This window comes from Taurulus bubalis (genome assembly GCF_910589615.1).
Source record: "Taurulus bubalis genome assembly, chromosome: 8".
Classification (NCBI taxonomy): Eukaryota; Metazoa; Chordata; class Actinopteri; order Perciformes; family Cottidae; genus Taurulus; species Taurulus bubalis.
This window is the reverse complement of record NC_136596.1, coordinates 27316707-27333896: the sequence shown is the minus strand read 5'-3', so window position 1 is coordinate 27333896 and position 17190 is coordinate 27316707. Positions and strand designations below refer to the sequence as shown.

General features: G+C 46.1%; 2 protein-coding genes across 3 annotated transcripts; both read right to left on the bottom strand.

Moving 5' to 3' along the window:
- Window positions 1-624: 624 nt before the first annotated feature.
- Window positions 625-5478, bottom strand: LOC306740557 (phosphatidylinositol 4-phosphate 5-kinase-like protein 1). Of its 2 annotated transcripts, XM_079222746.1 has the most exons (10): window positions 5429-5478; window positions 4212-4408; window positions 4083-4127; window positions 3722-3876; window positions 3266-3390; window positions 2777-2811; window positions 2640-2695; window positions 2448-2560; window positions 2203-2365; window positions 625-1442 (listed from the first exon to the last, which is right to left on the bottom strand). In XM_079222746.1, exons 2-10 carry the CDS (start codon window positions 4398-4400, stop codon window positions 986-988), a joined length of 1338 nt encoding a protein of 445 aa, XP_079078872.1. In that variant the 5' UTR covers window positions 4401-4408; window positions 5429-5478; the 3' UTR covers window positions 625-985. The 2 variants fall into 2 exon arrangements, with proteins under 2 accessions (XP_079078872.1, XP_079078871.1); XM_079222745.1 differs by lacking the exon at window positions 5429-5478 and having other exon boundaries at window positions 4212-4795.
- Window positions 5479-8687: 3209 nt separating this feature from the next.
- Window positions 8688-16252, bottom strand: ppm1f (protein phosphatase, Mg2+/Mn2+ dependent, 1F; the record flags this gene model as incomplete). Its single annotated transcript, XM_079222976.1, has 7 exons — window positions 16154-16252; window positions 14077-14324; window positions 12916-13043; window positions 12019-12485; window positions 11181-11324; window positions 10243-10336; window positions 8688-9310 (listed from the first exon to the last, which is right to left on the bottom strand). The coding sequence occupies exons 2-7, from the start codon at window positions 14238-14240 to the stop codon at window positions 8688-8690; spliced, it is 1620 nt and encodes a 539-aa protein (XP_079079102.1). The 5' UTR covers window positions 14241-14324; window positions 16154-16252.
- Between the last annotated feature and the right edge of the window lie 938 nt (window positions 16253-17190).

Sequence of the window (17190 nt, the reverse complement as noted above, 5' to 3'; positions counted from 1 at the left end):
TTCTGCCTCAAGGTTTAAACTTAAGGAGAGGCTGAGGTCTCCTACCTCCATCCTGGGGGCGGGGCACAGATTTGGGGTTGGCCATGTTCAACGGTGCCATGGTTGTCAGAAGGTCGCAGGTGGACACCGGTGGTGAATTAGGCTTTTTGGGCTTGGTTGGCCCAGGGAGGCGGTGGAAGCTATAAAGTAGGACTTTTGTTTGGCCTCGAGGAAATGATGTCAAACTGGAAAGATAAAAGAGGGCTCAGCTCTGGGGTCACAGCCCATTAGTATCCTGCTTCTAAGGTTTGAACTCCAAACCAAGGCAGTTGGTAAATGGAGAAGTGCCATTTGATATAACATGTTGGATCAGACATGCATGAGATAACGGAAACATCTTGTGTAACCAGCCTGTACCTGCTGCTGAATAACGACTGCAGGTAATTAACCGACTTAATGAATGAATGTATACATTCAACAGTTGGGAATTGAACGACTAGTAGGAATAACCCATTGGAGTTTTAACCTTTTAAAAACACCATAGGCCCATTAATGGGCCTTTTTTAAATTATTGCAAAAGATATATATAAATCACAAGAAAATATATTGATGTTGCACATCAAATTAAACACCAAAGCCTTTGCTACAAGAATCAGAAAGCCATTTAACGAAAAACTCAAACAGAAAGAAAGATAATCATAAAAGTATAAAAAGTATTGTTGTTGCACTTTGTTTTTTACTGTGTTTTTACAGTTTGATCAAAATTAAATCTGTTCATTCGGTTAATTTACGGTACGATTCACAAAACTCAGTATATGTATAAAGAGAAAGAGGCAAAGGAAAAGGGGATCTGAGCAAGTTTATATAATTAATTTAAACCAGCCAGTACCCTGGAGCCCCTATCATTAGTCTACAGTGCCTATGCCACAACCCAGCTATGTTACACACAACTACTACTCCTATACAAACTCTTCAAACACAGCTCCACTGTGCAGCTAATGGCCTTCTAGTTGAGCCCCGCTCCGCTGGGTCCCTGAGAGTGCTCCTGAATCCACTTGCAGAATCTGTGTGAGTACTTGGTGGGGCGGACTGTGGAATAGGCCTTGCCTGGGTAGCGGAGAGATTTCCACAGATTCTCCATTTTTTTCTTCCAGCCGTAGACAGTAAAAATGTCTATAATGCCCACAAAGTGGCGACGATCCGGCCCATCTATCACATGAATTGCATTTTTGCAGTTAGGCAGTAGCCTACGATGATGCTCAAGAAATTCCTGTATTTCTGTGTCAGTCCTGGTTTCTTTCGCTGGGCAGTTTATCTCCGGGTGGGGAATCCCTTCATCAGGACCCTCAGCTGCTGCCAGTGGATGGTCTGCAGGATCTGATGAGACCTCGTCCAGGGTCTCGCTCAGCAGTGGAATGGTGGGGGGGTCTGACTCTGTGGGACTGTCAACTAAATCCACAGACCTTTGGGAAAGACAGAACAGAATCCACATAACACAATCAGAAGCGTTGTCACAGAAAAGCAGTTCAACTAATGACCGGAACAAACTAAACCAGGATTCATCCGTTTCATAAAACCATCTCTGGGCTAAATGGACTGTATTTCTCTTTTCTGGTCTCTTGACCGCTCAAAGCTCTTCAACACTACATGACATCATTCACCCATTCACACACTGATGGGAGGAGCTATCATGAAGGAACCACCTGTCCATCAGGACTAACATTCACACTGATGGGAGGAGCTACCATGAAGGAACCACCTGTCCATCAGGACTAACTAACATTCACACTGATGGGAGGAGCTACCATGAAGGAACCACCTGTCCATCAGGACTAACTAACATTCACACTGATGGGAGGAGCTACCATGAAGGAACCACCTGTCCATCAGGACTAACTAACATTCACACACTGATGGGAGGAGCTACCATGAAGGAACCACCGGTCCATCAGGACTATAACATTCATACACCTTTCATGGCTTTAGTAGGCCTTTTATGAAGTTGTATAGCTGTTTTCCAATCGTTATCCTCATGGGACATGGGAGTGGTGGCAATCTTCTCATCTAACTCTAAGCAAGAAAGGTTGGGTGCATTTCCTTGAAGAAAGCTTTTCACGAGTATGAACTTCTTCTATAGGTTACTGAACTAATAAAAAGATAAAAAAATAGACAGGAAATGCACAACAATTAGTTTTTTACCTGCTCAAAGGACATAAAACCTACTTTGTGGTACGTAGAACAAGGTTTGCCAAAGAGCTTTTCCCTTCCAGCTCATCTCTGTGCAGAGGTTGATGGGCCAGCAGGAGACTGTAGTCCAGCACATTGAGCCCATGAAGGAAGGCAGCGTCCACTTTCACTTGATCGGCAAACCAGGATTGCTCTTGACCTAAAGCAACAACATGTAGTGTGCATTGCTCAGGAGCCTCATTCCTATGACTGCAGGTACGAGTGAGGGATCAGACACTTACCTAATGCAATGGACTGCCCTTCAAAGTTATTGTCCTTCAGTACTTTAATCACTTGTTTCCCCCCTTTGTCAGGGTTAGTCCATCTCCCCACCTCACAGCCTTTAATGTCGTATCTATGCAACAGAAAGGTCAGTTTTCATACAACCATAAAGTTGATCAGAAACCAACACAACTGAAACACAGACACTGTACCTGATATTGATCCTCTCATCAGGGTAGAACACACTCTGCATCACAATGAAGTACTTCTGGAAAGCAGGCAGACAACACTGCATTGTTAGTACTGGTACGGATATATTTACCTACTACTTATTCTGGTAATACAATACCTTCATTTCATTAGGAATAACAATCCTGTGGACACCTGGAAAGTCAAAAGGACAATGTTAGGTATATCCCTGCAGAACAATGGCCAGATGAGAACAATAATGCATATTATTAAATTACTCAGGATGAAGGAAAAAGCACGTGTTGGTCTCGCTAGAGTCTTAAAAGCTGAGGGACAAACCCAAACACAAGCTCAGCTTTTGAAAGATGGTTTCCGGCCCAGATAATTATTTGTATTAATGCGGATTCCTCCTGATGTTTAAATAAAAATTAATGTTAACGACTTTTTGTTTTGTCCCCTGCTGAGCCGATTCAGATCAATGCTGAAGCATAGTGTCGTTATGAGGCTTAGACTGTGGCATTAAGTAGCATTTCCAAAAATATTTTCTTTTGGCATCTGTAGATTCAACTCACAACTCAGACCCTACTCTGTTTGGTCCCAAACTATAACAATAGTAGAGTTGTGCCGCATTAACTGAAGCTACTCTTACCGAGAAACCTCACCATCAGGGAATGAGGGTATTTCTCCAAGTGGTCCATGTATGCCTCCAAATTGGACAAGAGAAATCTCACCTCACGTCGGCTCTGGGTTTTTAGGAAGAATCTCTTGTCATTCCTAAAACCAAGAACAGCCAGTAAAAAACAAGAACCAGACATCAGTATTGAATAATATGGCAAATCCCCAGACTATGTTCAAAGCTTTTTTTGTCATGTCCAATGACAACATTTGATTCATTTTCGCTTTCTACACTGATGCTCACACCAGGTCTGGAAACTAGATCGTAAATAGGCTCAATAAGACATTACCAAACCAACCTCCATACTCTGTCCACCTCACTACAAAAACCACCACACTCATTTCTAAACTGGCACTGAAAGTTAGAATTGTTCCTACATAATACAGGTGCAGAATCAGTGTGTGTAGAATATGAGAAGATGATGCTTACGTGATGAAGAAATCTGCCTTGCTCTTGGAGTTACTGACAAACTGAAGGTAGCAGTTATCCGAGCAGAGGGAGTTCATATATTCCTCCTCTGTGATGTCCAGTGAACGCCTCAGTTTAGCAAACGCTGATGGTGCAAATGTCTGCATCTCAAACCCCTGGAACGCAAGGATGACATAGAAGCCTTGAAAACGACATGTTGGTTTTACGTAGCTTGACAAGAATGCTTAGAACAACAAAATGAAAGTATAAATGAATAACAACGTTTAAATATATAATCATAATTAACTAAATGATCCAGATCTGAAAAAAGCCAAAGCTTGTGCTTTCAAAAACACGTTTTCAGCTGCACATGACTACTTGCCTCATGAGTTTGCTCTACCGTGACGTCTTCAGCTGCAGGCGTATCCTGCAAAAGGAGAAGTGTTGAGTGAATGAATTAGTGTCTACAATGTTTCATGTTTGTAATACATGGCCTTTATTCATTCTTCACCTGGCCTGGTGTGTCCATAGTGGTCTGGATGGAAGCATGCATGCCTTCTCTAATCATGGACGTCAGATGGTGGAACTCGTGCTCTTGGTTGACCTCAAACACCCCGACCATCCTCCATCTCTGTCTCAGATGCCACCAGCGTCTTCGTCTGGCAGCTCTGGAGGCGCCAGCAGCTTTTCTCTCTGCCATCTGTGACACTGGCAGACAGCAGTTTAACAAGGTAAAGAACGACATTCAGCTATAGTACGTTTCATACGTAGACTTTTTCACCCTTTTAAGGGCGACTGTGGCTCAGTAGTAGTCTGCTAATCCATGTGCCCCTCCTCTCTCCCTCCTTCTGCTTCATGGATCGTGGTTATCTGGATGGTGGTCCATGCCTACTACTCATTATATGAATAATTTCTGTCATATTCATTCATGCGTTGTTCATTCTGGTCACATGACATCTATTGCTTCTGTCCATCCGGGGAGAGGATCCTCCTCTGTTGCTCTCCTGTTTTCCCTGTAAAAGGGTTCCCTCGTTTTTTTGGAGAGTTTTTCCTGATTCGATGTGAAGTCCTGGGACAGGGATGTTGTATGTGTACAGACTGTAAAGCCCTCCCAGGAGAATTTGTGATTTTCGGCTATATAAAATAAACTGAACCTAATTGAATGACTTATAGCTCGTCGAGAAACACGTCAGCAACTAAATCTTTCGGCAGTCTTGCCACTATTGAGCGTCTCTTGAAGAATGACATGCTGACGTAACAGACAGTCACGCTGGAGGACCTGGAGAACCTGGAGAACCTGGAGAACCGCCTGCAGAGATCGAACTTGAGGGCGATCGAACTTGAGGGCGATCGAACTTGAGGGCGATCGAACTTGAGGGCGATCGAACTGGAGGGCGATCAGAGCGCCGGAGAAGCTGGATGTCTCGGACGTTTCAACAACTGGTCATTAGCATTTAACAGCAAGTTCCTCTAGAATGGCGACTATGAGTTAGAATTCCATATGTGGCGGTAAAAACAACTTGAACCAACAGGGATATTTTAGATGTAAATAGAGATAAGTACCCGTTCACGTTGGGCATGTTAATCAGCACTATAACACAACACCTGTAATACACAAGACAAACAGAGCAGCATCTCATAAGCTCATCGAGCCGAAGACTTGGTAAGTCTCGTTTCCAGATGATGCTGAAAAGCTAAACCACAAAGCGATGCACTTATAGCTCTTACCTGGAGTTCTTGCTTGGACTATCCCGTAAAACACAGCAAACCGTGCACAGGGTTTGTCTTCTCAGTCAGTGTCTGGAATGAGCCTCGTCTTTGTGTACATGTCCCCTCCCATTCCAACTGATGCCGCATTCCTGCCCGGTTAGGCGCGCTCAGCAGGGTGTGGCTCATGTACAAGCAGAGGCATCCACACACTAAACAGGAGTACACACACACACACACACACACACACACACACACACACACACACACACACACACGGAATGTGAGGGAACTGCAGCAGGCCAAAGTTAAGGTGAAGTGTTATTGGGCTCTGCAGTGAACACCTTTTTAAAGAAACTAAAACCACGTGTGTAACCCCTTCACATCTTTATTGAGTGCACACAATGTAGACATGGTGAGTTAATATAAGCGCTAACAGCTTTCTGTCAGTTACCTGCAGCCTATGATCCTTCAGAGAGACTGATGCTGCTGCAGCACACCTGCCTGAATAGACTGGCCTGGGTAATTGGACCGTACCATTCTACCTCAGGCAGAGGGGTGCCCTCAGCAGCCAGGCTGTTCTGCACCACTAGGGAGAGAGGTCTCCTCTCCCCTTCAATTAACATGGACTCACCAGCAGCTATATACCATGCAGGGGGAGAAGGCTGGGAGTGTCTCCTGCTTTCATGGAGCCCCCATTATGTTATAAAGGGTAAATGGACCGTACTTGTAAAGCACTTTTCTAGTCTTCCGACCACTCAAAGCGCTTTAACACTACATGACATCATTCACCCATTCATACACTGATGAGAGGAGCTACTATGAAGGAGCCACATCAGATTATCAACCATTCATACACCGTAGAACAGCTACAGAGACATGTAGGGTTAAGTGTCTTGCTCGAGGACACACCGACATGGGCTAACGGAGCCGGGGATCGAACCTTAACTCAATTATGTTGAACTTATTTATTCATATTTGTCACTTTGTTCAGATTTTGTTTCCCATCCTAATCCTTGTTCATATATTGGGTGAATAAAATCCTTATTTTTTCCCACCTTTACCTGCCCTCCCAGTTTCATGCATACCCTGGTCCTTCACATGGAACTATATATATATATATATATATATATATATATATATATATATATATATATATATATATAGTTCCTCTACAGATTAGGAATTGTTTCTGTCCAGATGTGCACGCCCTGGAAAGCCAAAACGTCGGTCCAGTAGTATTCCTGATCTATATCCCATCAACACTGATGCACGACCGTGGCCCAAAGGGCAGCGCTTGGTTCTTGTGTGGTTAAGGGAGAAAGGGGCTCAGAACAGGCCGGTGCTGATGACGTAACCAGAGGGAAAGGTCAGCAGGGTCACAATGAATAAACACTGCAAGTACCCAAGAAGTTCCCTTGTCTTTCTTCCCAGGAGCGCCGGTGGGATTACAATCGGTTTGTGGCGGAGAGCTCCACACTGTGTGTGTGTGTGTGTGGGTGTGTGTGTGTGGGTGTGTGTTGCGTCAGACATGCAGACGACTGACACATAGTCTAAATGAGGGGTTAGACATTCCAGTAGTGATCAGTGCCGGCTTACCTGGCAGGTAGGGGCACGAAGGGGGAGGTGCTTACTGGGTTGAAGATATATCTATGTGTATATATGTATATTGGCTTGTGATAATACACTGGTTGGCAAATTATATTTCATTAAATCCGTTTTTAGAAATAGTTGCATATTTTCAAATCAAACCCACAAAGTTTGAATAATCTTCCTATTTTTGTCAATAAACTTGGGAAAACAACGTTTAGTCATGCTGATGTTGTTCACTGTGAGCCGGTGCCACTTCTGCAGAGGCAGTGAGCCCGATGGCAGCGCACTGCATTCCCACTGACACACACATCACACACACATCCTCCTCACACCGACATTGTTATTATTATTGTGCACATGCTTCATTGTCCATGTGTACTAGTGCTTATCCTTTATAGTATACTGTTTATACATGATAGCCATACCGTTTATCCTTTACAGCACACTGCTAGCATTAGAGACGGTCCTCATGTCTAAAGTAGCTCTGCTTCAGGATCCCTCGTGGATCCACTGCAGCGCGGCTCACAATGTCCCGTCATGACGGATACATGTGCAGTTGAAGACTCGTGTCAGAGTGAATCAAATCTCACTGCAGGACCTGAAATATGTTTTTTAATCCATGAGCTCAAAGACATGCAATTCAAAATCTTTATTAAAAATGTAATACAGATGATGCATAACATGGCTGCAGTAGATAAGAACTTAAAAAGGACAAAAGTACTAATACAGAGCATAACGATATAAAAAAGGCTGTAGACATTTATTAAAAACATTTGCATTCACGTGCGTGAACTGACCTTTTGTTAAGCTCCTCCCCCAAACAGAGATTGCTTAGATTAGCATATTCGGCTAACTGGTTTGCTACCTGAAGTGTTAACGCAGAAGTGGTTCCAAGGCAAGCAGGGAGCATATTTTTAGCTTAATACATTATTTTGTTATTCTTAAAGGAGCTACTCCTCTTGAAGGCTGAAGGTTAAAGGGTTAAAGGGTCAGTCCATTGATCCAAGAAAGAAAAGTTAAGATGAGGGGCCGACTCCGGTCTCTTGAACTTTAATACCGACTCGTGAAAACGTAGTTTTGAAGCTCAAAGAGCAAAATTAAAACCACAATTGTGTGTCGAGTTGCTTATGAAATGTTTATCATAATGAACCGTCTTTGCCTCCCCAAAAGAATAAATACAGTAAAAAGTCATGTTCAAATGGGTTATAACAGAAACCAGTTGAAATGTTTGCAATACTCATGTTAGCTCTGTTTCTTTGACAAGATATACGTACAGAGAACTCCTGAAAGAGTCCGTATCACACGACCAGGTGCTGACGTCAACACTGACACACATTCATATTTCATACACAAAAGGTTGATGTGATGCTCGCGTAGTGCATATCCTTAAACAAATGAATGGCCACAAAGCAACCTGACGCAGGTCGTCCTCCAATGGAGGAACGCTGGCTGCGTTCTGGCTTCAGGGAACCGGTCTGGAGACTCGGCAGAGTCCGGGTCCATCTGGCTCTGCGTCATCTACCCAAATGACCCTTTCAAATGATCTTGTTTGAATACAGTTGAAATAACACTTTCCCACCAGAACAGTGGCGGTACGACTCGATCGGGTGTTTTGTTAGAACCATTGAGCTCTGCAGGGTCAGACAAGCAGGCGGAGCCATGCTGAGTGAGGCAGTAGCCTCCTCCTTCACTGCTGAGGGCCGCTGGGTGCAGGGCCGCTGGGTGCAGGGCCGCTGGGTGCAGGGCCGCTGGGTGCAGGGCCGCTGGGTGCAGGGCCGCTGGGTGCAGGGCCGCTGGGTGCAGGGCCGCTGGGTGCAGGGCCGCTGGGTGCAGGGCCGCTGGGTGCAGGGCCGCTGGGTGCAGGGCCGCTGGGTGCAGGGCCGCTGGGTGCAGGGCCGCTGGGTGCAGGGCCGCTGGGTGCAGGGCCGCTGGGTGCAGGGCCGCTGGGTGCAGGGCCGCTGGGTGCAGGGCCGCTGGAGGAGTTTGCAGCCAGAAGCAGTTTGGGCGGACGCAGGAACACCAGCATCACTGTGATGTTGTCACTGGATCCGGCTGCTTTAGCGTGACACACCAGCTGTTGAGCGACTCTCAGTCCGACAGCGTCCTCCGACCGCTCCAGCGGAGCGTCGCCCCCGGCCTCGGGGTCCACAGCCTGATGCAGGGCATCCAGGACCAGATGTGGGACCTCTGAAGCTTTGACGGCATCAAAGAAGCCGTCGCACGCCAGCAGCACGTAGTCCTCGTCCCCCGACAGCTGGGTGGTGGAGCAGTCAGCCTCTCCAGACACGTAGGGCTTCTGGTCAAAGTCCCCTGGACGAAGGATGTGATGTGAGCTTAGCAGCCTCAGCTAAACACAGCAGACTCACTCAGATCAGGCTGATTAACTTTCACAGATATAGCAACACCAGTGTGTTTGTAAACTGCAGTACAACATCTACAGACACTACATTTAACAAGGAATGAGTTAAATGAAAAGAAAGGTTTCCTGAATGTCCACAAGAGGGAGCAGGCGTCAAGTGACATCATCACAAGTTCAATCAACAAACCTAGAAGTGACATAAGAAATGTGTCTCTTTTGTTCTCAGTTATTATGTTATTTCATGTTCAGCTAGAAAACCCCACAAAAGCACAGTTTGTCCTGTAGATGGCGCCGTGCACACACACATGGACCAGGTCCGGCTTTAAAGAGTGAGGAGGAGCCAAAACCCCCAGAAGCAGCTGAGGGACGTCACTGTGGACCTTTTAATGAGCGCTGGCGTGCTGTGAGATGTGGATTCAGTAACATCGGGCCTCAGAAAGAAGTATAACTCCCTTTGCCATGAAGCCTTTTAGTAGGATTGAAGTTTGAAGAAGTTTGTTTAAAGATAAAGTGTGTTGCAGATAGCAGAGCGCCGTTATTACTTCAGTAACTAAAGTGTTCTGATGCTTTGGTCAAAATGTTCCCTTCATGTGTGAAGGTTGTGTTTCATGTCACACACAACAGTTCATCGCATTAAACATTTGTAAATACATAATGTGACTTTTGTATGTGATTTGCATTTGTTTATTATATAGAGAAACATACCAAATATTGAAAAAATAACTATATTCACATAATAATTGATTAGTTTTTTCTGGGAAAGGTATCTTGTTACCGCTGTCCTGCGACAGACACCTTTTCATGCAAAGCATTTGACGTATTGATAGCTGCCAGGATGAAATGAGGATTTCAAGCATTTCAATGCAAAAGCTTTCCGACTCACCGAGCGCTCTGGACACAGCGTAGGTGCCGTTGACGCGCCAGCATCCCATGAAGGTGACGCAGCCGCCGAGCTCCTCGATCCTCTGCTTCTCGTCCTGACGGTGGAGGACAGACCAGTCGAACATTGTATGTTAACTCCACGTGTGCAGAAGTGACTGTGCAGTGTTTCGGCGACGGGTCGTTGCAGGAGACGTTCGGTCTTGTGAATGCTGTGAATTATAGTTCTGATGCTGCGTTCACACCAACAGCGTTATGAATTATTCGCGCGAGTAGATTTCATGTAAAGTCAATGCACAGACGAGAACTTTCCACCAGGCGGCGCGAATGAGGCGAAAAAGCGCTGTGAATAATTTGCTTTTCCGCCCCTCATCACTCGTCCTGCTGCTGCTGAATCAAACTGCTGTTAGTCGTGAAGCGGCGCTGCTAGCGGCTTCATTCAGACGCTGCTGTGGGACTACGGATAATATTATGAACCCAGACACCATGGAGGTTGATGTTCCCACGTATGTGGAGTTTACACAACAAGCAGAAAGCAGAACTAGTGGTTATTTCCATGGTGGATGGTGGAAAAGGTAACTGTTTTCACAGTTTTTCCGTGCACTGTACTTATTTTTAACCTTAACTTTTATTCCCTGTAGATCCAACTGTAAATATTCAATACTCCCAATTGTAAACATCCATGCTCCCTCTTTATTGCACTGTGTTGCCCCTCCCGCCAGGACAAATTCCTTGTATGTGTAAACTTACTTGGCAATAAATGGTTCTGATTCTGATAAGCCACGCCCCCTTTCGCCACAAAAAAGCGAAAAGACGAATGACGCAAATTTACCACATGAAGTCGAGCGAGTAAACTTTTGGTGTGAACGCAGCATTAGGAAGTCAGAGAACGTAAATCAGCCGATCGCTGCCTCTTCCTGGCAGCGGAGCTGTGAGTCGTACCTCCCGGTCTGGTTTGTGGGGGTCCATCAGTGTCACCGCGTGTCCCTGTCGGACCAGGACGGCTTGAGAGTCTCCCAGCCACGCCACAGTCAGCTCCGGTCCCTGGATCAGCACCGCCACGCCTGTAGTGCCGCTCCGCAGGCGCTGAAACCCACGAGAGACATGAGCCCGGCAGGACGCTCTCCAGCTGCTGGGCGGGTCAGGACCGCATGGCAGGACGGCCCTGACTCGCTGTACACAGAGTCTATGGACATCCTTATGTCTAAATGCTGGAAACAATCCCTCCAGTCGTCCTTTTCCACATCTGTTACAATCCCAAAGTTCAATTTAAAAGCCTTTTGTCAAATTAAATTAGTAATAAATTGTTTAAAAATAAGAAATACTCGTTGATTAGTAAATTCACTGATAATATAATTTAACTGCACTTGTATAATGCATCATTAAATGATTTATAGCATTCTTTTAATTGGTTATAATGCAAGATAAAATGAGCCTTTATTGATTTTCAGAGGGGAAATTGAGGTTATAGAAGCAGCGAAGATAAATAGGGAAGTAAGAAATGAAATAATAAAAGGTGGAAACATCTTGATGTATGTTTGTGGCTCTCTAATCTGCTCTTAATATTTTCCCTCATTCACTTTGCTCTCCATCTCTGAAACGCTTGGCCCATATTGTTGCTCGCTAGAGTTTAGAATCACAGTTTATCATCTCAAACCTATGCAATATGGATTTTTGGCCGCCAAGAACGCAGCTAGAGGACATTATTGATGTGCACCAAAGGGTTTTTACACAAGCAGAAGCAGAGTAGAACGTGTCCACACTCGGCGCTGCTTCATACCTCTCTCTTGGCTTTGCCCCTGAACATGTCGTCCGTGTGTTGGAAGGCCCGCTGGAAGGCCGTGGCCGCGTCGCTCTGCAGAGTCTCCTGTTTGCTCAGAGCGACGTGGAGGTGAGTGGCAGCGTAGGTGGCGGCGTCCAGCCCACCGTGGCCATCGAACACGGCGTAGTACGCACAGTCCACTGCGCCCTGAGAGAGGGGAGAGAAGCGTTTACTGGTCGGGACCCGTGAGGACCAGGTGCAGCAGGGAGCGCATTCTACCTGGATTCCAAACAGCTGGTTGAACTCAGCCAGGGCCAAGTGTTTGTCCTCCATCTTCCTCCTCGTGTTCTTAATGGCATGAACGGAGCAGTGGAGGAACCGGGAGGAGGAGGAGGGCGGCTGCTCGGGGAAGTCCTGATGCCAAGCCCGCGTCACTTCTATCAGCTGGTTGAGGAAGAGACGCTGGACGGCCTCCGACTGGAGCACTGGAGAAAGAACCAATGACATGATGGTTCTTACTGCTGCTGCTGATGGCATGTACAGTACAACATGAATTATACCCACAGTCTGCAGTTCCTCTCAGCGCCTCCTCGTTTAGCTCAGTGGCTTGTGTGGTTCCCTCTCGCCTGGTTTCCACAGCCCAAAGGGATGTGAATATTGGACACCAACATGACTCCATATGAATAATAATGCCCCTCCGTGTGTGTGATGTGTAAATTGCCAAGAGACTTTGGGTTTGCCGTAACATTTTTGAAGGTGAGAATATGCCACAAAGTGCCCGTGGAGATTAATATCTGATGTCTAGTCCTCTCATTAACCAATGAGGTCAGACTACACTAGACACACCCCTCGACCATCTCATTTAAAGCGTTACAGACGACAGCCTCCAAAAGGAGCCGAGAGGAAAACACTTACAGGCGGCGTGCGGCTCTTCCTGGTGGTCGCCAGCTTCCTGGGCGCAGTGCAGAGGGGAAAGGTCGTTCTGCAGCAGCCGGGCCAGCGCCGCCCGGCACAGGAGGGCGCTGAGGCCCGCAGGAGCTCCCCTGAAGCAACAAACACCAGCATGTTGTGTACTTTGTCAAGATCTGAGCAGGAGTAACGTCTCTCGCCAGACGTTGTAGCCGAGTGATGCGCAACCGTACAGCCAGACACACACAGGCAGAAGGGACTGCACCGCAATGAATGCTCATTTACTGAGGGACTGGTTGGTGAAAATGTAACCGTGAGATCAACTGGATGGTCCTTTACAGAAAGACTTTTTCTGTTGCAGAAAAAGGCGTTGCTCAGGAAACAGGAAGTGCAGAGAACAATGGTGCTTGTACAAACAGGATGCGAAGCCTTCCTGAGAGGGCAAACTTCTGGAGCACAAATGAGCCAGTCAGTGTTCTCCTGTACGTTTAGCTCAGCTTGAAGGGTTGCTCATCATCTGCACAGTGCATAGCAGAACGGATGAGACATCTTGTCACGGCGTTACACTTTTGAGTGACAACTAATAAACATAAGTGACATAAGCCTTTTCTTCCTTGGTACCCTCTTTTTCCAGCTCAACACTGCTTCCTGCACACCAGGTGCCAAACACCATGTGATGCGACCCGTCCTGCCTGAAGTCACATGGAACAGTTACTGAACTTTAACGCAACGTAACCACTCCTGAGGGGCTGTTCTCATGTCACGGCTCTCTTTACTGTCTGGTCTCGCGTTCATAAAGCATGTCAGCGACCATCTTTCTGTGTGAAGCTAAAGAGCAGAGAAACCATGAACACTGAAGGAGCAGGGCAAGAGCAGAGCTGTCAGGAATCTGAGGAATGCACACACACACACACACACACACACACACACACACACACACACACACACACACACACACGTTGTGCAATGACAATGTACCGTGTAACCTATTCAGTAAATATAATCATCCTAAATTACAAATAAAAATGCTATTTTGATAGGTATATGTTTTCACATGTGGACACTGTAGCTTTTGCAATGATTTCCATATTGGACTGTAAAGGGATGCCAAACAAGAGCCCTTAGAAGAAGCCCTTGAAAGAACCCAGAGTGTCCGCTCCCTCTCACCTGGCGGCCAGCAGCCGGAGGCCCAGCTCCAGGCTCTCTCCCTGCAGCTCCTCCAGGGTGACTTTGCGGCTCAGAGGGCTGACAGGTAGCGGACTGCCTTCCTCCAGAGCAGCTGGGAACTCCTCCACAAACCTCCGCAGGAAGGGCCGGGCCTCCTCCTGCATCCTGCTGACTCTGGGTCTAAGCTCTCAGGTGAACAGGGTCAGGGCTCACAGGTCCCAAGTGGAGGCTTCAGGTTTCACTGTGTGCTGGTGAAGTAAAGCAGTAAACACGTCACAGACCAAGTGATACAGGCGGCAGAAGCTCAGTTTGTAGGGACTTGGCTTCCAGACCCACACAGACCCAGTACTGAACGGGAACAGGTGGCTGGAGAGGTGCCAGTTCAGTTCTTAAAAACACTCACAAAATCACTATTAACTTAACTCTTGAGACAAAGACTACGGAAGCTCTGAACAGACATTTTTTGCAAGTAGTTTTTTCGAGATCACAAATTAATCTTTATCTCGAAAAAATAAGCTATGTTGTCTCCAGGTAACTGAAAATTAATAAATTTTCACAAGAAAACACAAGGTTGTTTTCTCTTATCATGTTTGAGTCATATTAGCCAGATCCATGACAGGGATAAGGGTTAAGTTAGCGCAGTAAGTCAGCACATCTTGGACTACATAGTTTATGCAGTGTTTTCTGATAATATTGCTTGAAGGAAGCATATATAAAAAGGTGAATACAATTGGTCCAAGCACAGAACCTTGTGGAACTCCTTGACTAACGTTGGTGGTCATCGAGGCTTCATCGTTTACACACAAACTGAGATTGACCTGATAAATAGGACTTAAACCATTTTAATGCGGCACCTTTAATCCCTGGACAGAGGATGTCGTAAGTCTTTATAGGGTTAGGTCCCCTGTAGGCACATCTTTATAGGGCTAGGTCCTCTGTAGGCACATCTTTATAGGGCTAGGTCCCCTGTAGGCACATCTTTATAGGGCTAGGTCCTCTGTAGGCACATCTTTATAGGGTTAGGTCCCCTGTAGGCACATCTTTATAGGGCTAGGTCCCCTGTAGGCACATCTTTATAGGGCTAGGTCCTCTGTAGGCACATCTTTATAGGGTTAGGTCCCCTGTAGGCACATCTTTATAGGGCTAGGTCCCCTGTAGGCACATCTTTATAGGGCTAGGTCCTCTGTATGCACATCTTTATAGGGCTAGGTCCCCTGGAGGCACATCTTTATAGGGCTAGGTCCCCTGGAGGCACATCTTTATAGGGCTAGGTCCTCTGTATGCACATCTTTATAGGGCTAGGTCCTCTGTAGGTACATCTTTATAGGGCTAGGTCCCCTGGAGGCACATCTTTATAGGGCTAGGTCCTCTGTATGCACATCTTTATAGGGTTATGTCCCCTGTATGCACATCTTTATAGGGCTAGGTCCTCTGTATGCACATCTTTATAGGGCTAGGTCCCCTCTAGGCACATCTTTATAGGGCTAGGTCCCCTCTATGCACATCTTTATAGGGCTAGGTCCTCTGTATGCACATCTTTATAGGGCTAGGTCCCCTCTAGGCACATCTTTATAGGGCTAGGTCCCCTCTATGCACATCTTTATAGGGCTAGGTCCTCTGTATGCACATCTTTATAGGGCTAGGTCCCCTGTAGGCACATCTTTATAGGGCTAGGTCCTCTGTATGCACATCTTTATAGGGCTATGTCCCCTGTAGACACATCTTTATAGGGCTAGGTCCCCTGTAGACACATCTTCATAGGGCTAGGTCCTCTGTATGCACATCTTTAAAGGGCTAGGTCCTCTGGAGGCACATCTTCATACAGCCTACTCTACTCTATTTGACTGCGTTTCTTTCTGTATGCTCCAACAGACGTCACATCGCGTGCTCTCGGTTGTATACATGCAGTATTTCCTCCCTGGTGTGATGAAGCGCCCTCGTGGTGAAACGTTAACGCAACACTGTCACCGTTCACTGCAGGCTGCGCTGCTCGAGAAGCGCTCGTGCCTAGAACGTTCCTTTAGCTTCGTAACGTTCCGCCAACAGAACCGACAGCGGAGCAAACAAAGACACGAACCTGCGCGGGAAGAGCTGACGGCAGTAGAACCTCTGTGTACATGTATGTGTGTATACATGTGTGTGTACATGGACGCAGCAGCGCAGACCACCAGCCCGCTTCCTGTGCGCGGACACGCCCCTTTTCCTGTGCGCGGACACGCCCCTCCTCCTGGAGATTTAAAGGGCCAGGGTCCTCTTTAGCGGATCAGATGGAGGACGATAAAGAGTCGATGCAGAGAGGGAAAGACCATGAATACATGTTTGGAAACTGAACAGCAGACATGGATGTGGATTGGGCTACATTCTTTTCTGGATTTGTCAATTAAATGTCAGAAAAGTCTGTGAAAACTACTTCATATAGTTTACCAGAGATCAAGGTGACATATTCAAAGTTCTTGTTTGATTTGACCATCAATCCAAAACCCCAAAATATGAATTTGAAAAAAAGACTTAAATCCTCTCATTTGAGAACCTGGATCCAGTGAATGAATGAATGAATGGCATTTTACTTAGACAATTAATCAATAATCAAAATGGTTGCAGATTAGTTTTTTTGTTGTCCATGGACTAGTTGTACTAGTCTATTTTTTACAAAGAATTACAAATGATATAGAAAAATGGAAATTGGAAAATGGAGAGTGAAAATGGTAATACTTCCATAATCAGTTCAGGCTTAAGGTGGTGTTTGTATATTTATCCATAGTGTTAAAACTTGAGTGCTTTCCTGTGTTATTCATATCTAGTATTACTCCATTACAGCCTGGAATCAACAGCAGCCAGCCAGCCGTATGCATGCAGAGCTCAGACTGAGCTGTTCAGGTTTAGGAGCAGTGTCCCAGACATATTATGGAGCAGGATAAAGAAACACAATAGGAATTTCTACAGTGAATGAAAGATACGATTTATTGGATTTAGCAGTCCTCCTCCAAGAAAAGCATTTAGATAAGGTTAGGTGTGGCAGACAGCCCATTAATGAGCTTGGAACTGATCAGCCCAATCTCTCTTCAGTGGTCTCACAACCAGGACTGGAACACAGGGCCACGGCAGAGGCAGCAT

Excerpts from the sequence above, each read along its gene's own strand:
- LOC306740557 (XM_079222745.1), bottom strand. The coding sequence starts at position 4,445 with ATGTCGTTCTTTACCTTGTTAAACTGCTGTCTGCCAGTGTCACAGATG. Across the intron at positions 3,391-3,721 it reads AAGGCAGATTTCTTCATCAC|GAATGACAAGAGATTCTTCC; the intron begins GTAAGCATCATC and ends TCTTGGTTTTAG. Across the intron at positions 2,366-2,447 it reads AGGGCAGTCCATTGCATTAG|GTCAAGAGCAATCCTGGTTT; the intron begins GTAAGTGTCTGA and ends TTGTTGCTTTAG.